This window comes from Morus notabilis, unplaced genomic scaffold (genome assembly GCF_000414095.1).
Source record: "Morus notabilis unplaced genomic scaffold, ASM41409v2 Scaffold490, whole genome shotgun sequence".
In the NCBI taxonomy this organism is placed as follows: domain Eukaryota; kingdom Viridiplantae; phylum Streptophyta; class Magnoliopsida; order Rosales; family Moraceae; genus Morus; species Morus notabilis.
Genome location: NW_010359479.1, coordinates 187,671 through 193,708, shown reverse-complemented (window position 1 = coordinate 193,708; position 6,038 = coordinate 187,671). Strand labels below are relative to the sequence as shown.

The 6,038-nt window shown below is 30.8% G+C and overlaps 1 protein-coding gene across 1 annotated transcript; it reads left to right on the top strand.

The window, feature by feature from the left end:
* Positions 1–2,112: 2,112 nt before the first annotated feature.
* Positions 2,113–2,844, top strand: LOC21395273 (transcription factor bHLH140). Its single transcript, XM_010094506.2, has one exon. The coding sequence runs from the start codon at positions 2,113–2,115 to the stop codon at positions 2,698–2,700; it is 588 nt and encodes a 195-aa protein (XP_010092808.1). The 3' UTR covers positions 2,701–2,844.
* The last annotated feature ends 3,194 nt before the right edge of the window (positions 2,845–6,038 follow it).

Below are 6,038 nucleotides of genomic sequence, written 5' to 3'. Positions count from 1 at the left end.
TATATATATATATTAAGATATAACATGACAGGTTTCTATAGAAAAAATGGAAAATAAAAAAAATTGACAGATCTACAAATTCCGATGCATCGTTTAGCAGTTTACTTTAACAATTTTTGCTGGTTTTTCTTGCGGTAGCTTTTATTCGGAGAGTGGGGTTGAATTTCTTTTCCTTTTTATCATGTTTTGTTTTTTGCTAAAGGAGTGGGGTAAAAATTTTCTGCTCCAAAATCCGAAATATATAGCTTGAATCTAATGCTGGTTCAATTAGTAACTTTGGTTTTATAATTGTCTCTTTAAAAGAAGTGCTGATGATAAGACCTTAAACCCCTTTTCTTTTTCTTCCTAAAGAAGTGGCAATGGAGGGTCAGTGAACAGTCATTCTCTTTCAGTTAACAGTGTATAACCTTAGGATAAAAGCTATAAAAAACAATATTTCGTACACTAGAAAGCCCGGCAAACCCTATTTGCTCCTTGGATTTATACAAACTTGTAACTATATGATACATCCACTTCGATTTCAGAGGAAGGACCCCCAAAAAAAAAAAAAAAAAACCTAGCTATAGCTCGTAGCTTCCTTTGTTTTCTATCTCTTAACCCCGGCCCACGTAACAAAATTAAGGTCCCGTTCACTTCACCGATTCGAGTTTAGAATTCAAGTTTTGTTACAGTAAAAAGCTCTCAGAAACAGTCACATCTAACTTTTTTGCTACAATAAAAAGCTCTCACATAAGTCATATCTCAACTTGAATTAAAAACTCGAATCAACAAACTAAACGGGCCCATGACGTATCAATTCTAACAATAACTGGTCTCCTTTATTACAAAATATGGAGCTTTTTTTAGTATATAAAAAAATAAATTATTAATAATTTTTTATTTTTAATCGTTAAATTTATATTAAAAATTATATATTATATATTATTTTTTAATTTAATATGATTTTAATTTAATTTAACAATCAGAAATTAATTGGCACTATCAGCAGGATTGGCCTATAGAAAAACTCCTACAATATACATATATATTGACAGTACACATGTTTAAGTATATTACATATATAACTAAATCACAACAAATTAAAAAAGTACACACAATTTTTAATACAGATATGACGGTTAAAAGCAAAAAATTACTGATAGTTTATTTTTCTGGTCCTACTAAAGAAACTCCTCACATATTATATGCAAGTACTATATATATGTATATATATATATATATATATATATTACAAAATCAACAAAAGTTTGACACTTTCATGATAAAATCTCTAAGAACAAAATTATCTTTGACAAAAACTTTAAAGACATCTCTTTAGTGAACATTTATTCGCAGCTTTTATTTATAGGGTGAATTACCAGAATCAAGTAATATTTATTTTTTATGTAATATCCTTATCTTTTGTAACTTTTTTATTTCAATACAAAATTTATATAGGGTTGAATTTGTTATTTAGAGGATACCAATCTAGTTATGATGTTTTAATCGGCACATATGCCTCTTATCATATATATGAAAAAAGGCAGTGTGAAAACAATATGAAACTTTGTTAAAATCTAATAATTAAAACATTGCACTAGTGATAGGTAGACATTATCCCCCGCAAAACTTTCAAAACCCCCCAATAATTTATCTCTCTTTTGTCGACTGGAAAATCAGGAGGGGGAATGCGACCTTTGTTGGGGGTCCTAGGGGCCTGGGAAGAGTATCTCTAATCTAAACAAAAGTTTAGACAAAAACAAGTCAGTGTGCTATAGGCCAAAAACCTTTTTCTCCTTTTTTTTTTATTTAATTTTTTTCCCCTTTCTCTTGGGGCTAAACAAAAAACTTCTTTGTTGGGGGAGCTACAATAGGCTTTTCCTAGCTAGGTTAGACACCCGACTCCTGCGCCAAAGATTGGCTGAGTACGCACGTGACGACATCTCTCCCTTTGATCAATAACTCCAACCAAACCATAGCCCCATATAGTCATATATATTCCATTACCCCATATATATATATATATATATCCTATATTGGTCTTCCCATGAAATCATAATAACCAAACCACTTAAGTTTCCCAAGTAAATTAAGTTCCTCAGGTAATTTCTTTAGGCGTCAGGAAAAAAAAAAATGAACTACTTCCCAAGCAGTACTACAACCACAACCACTCAATACTCTACTAGTTCATCATCTAGATCTTGTGCTGCTTCAAACAACAACAAGAAGGAGATTAATAAGGTCAAGAAGGGCAACAGTGGAAATAACAATATTAAGAGAAGCGGTAACAAGGGAGTGATGAAACTCTCTACGGACCCGCAAAGCGTGGCGGCTCGGGAGAGGAGGCACCGGATCAGCGATCGGTTCAAGATCTTGCAGAGTTTGGTCCCTGGTGGGGCCAAGATGGACACGGTGTCCATGTTGGAGGAGGCTATTCAATACGTCAAGTTTCTCAAGACCCAGATATGGCTTCATCAGACCATGATCAACTATCAGTTCGTGGATGATCAGGAGAACTATAGCCAAGACCACACGCCCAATGCCATGTTCCTTACTCCACCTGATCATCAATGTAATGTTCACGATTCTTCTAATGGTAACGTTGCAGTTCTTGATGATCAAGCTCCTCTGGAGATGCTGATGGTACCGGATTATAATTGCGCCTTTGGTCAAGGCCATGAAACTACGTCGTTTGAGCATGCGTATGGGAGATATGATTAATCGGCCAGTTAGTTTGTTATATATATATATATATATAGTCACGAGGAGTAATATTTTAGTTAGCAAGTTTAGATTATGTCGTGTGTTATATATGTGTTTTGATGTTGAAGATTTGGCTGGGGTTATTTAGTATATATTATGTGAAGAAGGGTTTGTTACTATGAGGACGCTACTATAAAAAATAAAAATAAAAATAAAAAGAAAAAATAAAAAAAAATTCTCTTTGTAGTTTTTCTACTTATTTCATGATGATTATGATAAGAAGTTTCTAGTTTATGATTTGCTGACCGACAATTAAACCCGTAATCAATTGAAGTTCGCCCTTGTGCATTTTCTCTCCAGAAAACTAGGATTTTTATTCTGTATCAACTAGCAACTTACGTCACTAAAGAGCTGGCACTTGTGGAAAAGAAAAAAGAGAAAAGAAGGAAACAAGTACTGTGCGTGGGGCATATTTTTGGTCCTGTATATGTCGAACAATATGCTAGATTGTCCTTAATTCTGTTTGATTTGCTATGATAATATTACATATATCTAATTCTTTTTGTTGTGGAAAAAAAGATAAATGGTAATTAAGATTAAAGTCACTAGTAAATAAACTAAGAAACAAACGGTGCATCAAAAAAGAAACGACTATTTTACTTTACTAGAAGGGTTATTTATGACAAAATTAATTAAGACGAACTTGTGGTTAAAAATTATTTAGACATTTTTGGTATATATATATATATATATCTAGATGGCAATGTCGTTCAATTTCTTAATAGCTTTGAGGTGAGCGTTACCGAACTATAGCTTCAATTTTTTTAGAGCGCTTTCTTTCTCTTTTAAACTATATATGTGTGTGTGATTTTCAATTCTTTTGGGTGTTTATAATATATGAAGGGATTTTCTCGAACTCTTGTAAGTAAAAATTGACCATCGGTTTATTCTTATTTTTAACTGTTAGATATGTATCAAAATTTATCTAATATATATATATATTTTTTAATTAATGTAATTTTAATTAGATTTAACATTTAAAAATTGAGACTACTAGGACGGACAACTAGAAAAACTCATGAAATCAAAAGTAGAAATTAATTGTAAAAGAGAAGATGGAAAATAGTTTTTTAGTACTACTAAGGACAACTTTATCTTCGGACTAGACTATGTAAAATTTGAATTGGACTTGCAAGAAAAGGGGTCAAGGACTCTACAAGGAAAAGAATGTAAAGAAGAAAGAGAAGCAAAAGAAGGAAAGTAACTAACAATATTTATTCCCTTTAAAGTAACAAAGTATTGTTCTACCTGGGGATCAAAACCTTTGTTCTTGAAATTGCCAAAAAGTGACGAAAAAATATAAGGATTTGTTTGTCTTATATAGTTAATGATTGTGGTAGAATTAAGACTTAAAACTCTTAAAACAAACGAACACAAAATTTTACAAATAATCCATTAATAAAGCTATGTTTTAAACCGTAAAATTTATATCATATTGTGATTTTTTTTTAATGTGTATTGTATTCATTTAGTTTTGCATAATTTTTTAATTTTAACATATACTTAGAAATACTATGCACTACGGCCCCCCCTAAAAAGATTCTAAAAAAATATTGAGAAAGGTATTCATTTCCTCCCTCTCAATATGACAACTTGTGGCGGGCAGAAAGAGGTCTTTGGGCCACTCATATGCAAAAACAAAGGTTAAGACATATGGTAAAATTTCACAAGTCATATTAAATTCATCAAAGATTTTTGAACATTTAACCTTAAACCTCAATATGACAAGTCATATAAATTGTACTAACTTAAACCTTAAAACTTTTTTATTAGTCCCTCGTCTTTTAAATTTTTTTAGATGGAAAAAATTAACATATTAGTATTTAAGTTATAAACAAATGAGTAAATATTCTCACCATTTTTTTCGGAAAGGTACATTACAAGTCCAATTTATTTTTTAAAAAATATTCATATATCTAAATTCATCTAATACAATAAATAAATAAACTTGTCCGTAATCAATTTTTCCTCCAAAATAAAAAACACTAAAACATCTGTTAAATTACACCTCATTTTCTTCTCAATTCTCAAAAGATTAGTGTTTAAAAGAAAAAAAGGATTATTTTTAAAGTTTATATTTTAACTTTAATTGTAGGCAAAGCCAATATTATCGTCAATGTAACTTTAATAATCCTATGACCGCCTCTCGATTTTTGTCAGCTGGCGGTGATCTATGACTCGATTTCATTAATGACACAAAGTTCTCAACAAAACGACACTATTCAAAATATAGTAAGGCTCCAAAAGCCTGGTAATTAGAAAGCTAAAATATTTTTGATCACTTCTGAAAATACGGTTTGTGCATTCCAAATAGGGGGATACGATGAATACGTCAATCCGTTCAATTCGGTAATCTAATCTAATCCGTTAGCGGTGCACAGATAGTTGGATTGGCGGTGTAAACCTCAAGAAAATCCTAAAGTAAAAATTTTTAAATTACAAAATTTAACTTAAGCTTTTTTTTTCTTCTGAAATGTATATTTATTACATTTATAATGGAATGTAAACTTCCATATCAGTGAGATCTCACACAATAGGTTGATAAAATGATACATGTAATGAGCATAACCACCATTATGATTAACTGTGATTAAGTTATGTTTGAAATTATGAATTAACATGAATTTTTACGGTTTAAAGTGTCTTGATGACTTTTTTCAAGGATCTAAATCAAGGGTCCAATGAAGAAAGCATAATAAATGAGAATTTCAAGATATATAACTTACATAAATTTAGACGTTAATCATAATTCATGTTATACGGACATTGTTTGATGATTGTTTAAGTTATTTCTTAAATATTTAAACCCAACGATTGTTTCCATGAAATTCATAAAAACATATAATGAGGCGATAATGTGTTCGTTGAACGATGATATCCACTTTCATGAATGAGTTACATTAGACTCTTTAATGATTTAATTGGACGTCAACCTCGGTAGAATTGTTCAATATTAGTTCTTTAGTGTGAGAAATTCCAGAGGGGATTAGCATGTTAGGATGTATGGCATTTCCAGTTAAATATTTATATTGAAGTACCTTGAAATTATATTGAACTTTATTTAGTTAGTACAAATGATTAGGAAGATATTTGAATTAATAGACCATTATAGACAAATTTTTGAATCAAAGGTCTAGCATAGGTCTAAAGTTGATCGATGGTGTAGAATGTATTTAGGTTTGACCGATGGTGTAGATATTGGAGATGACAAAATCGATGGTGAAAATTATAGATGATTTTGATTAAGTTTGATCAAGGGTGGAGATTTATTTAGATGCTTTGAGAAAGCTTGCATG

What these genes read in the sequence shown, in the direction of transcription:
- LOC21395273 (XM_010094506.2), top strand. Translation starts at nt 2,113, where the DNA reads ATGAACTACTTCCCAAGCAGTACTACAACCACAACCACTCAATACTCT.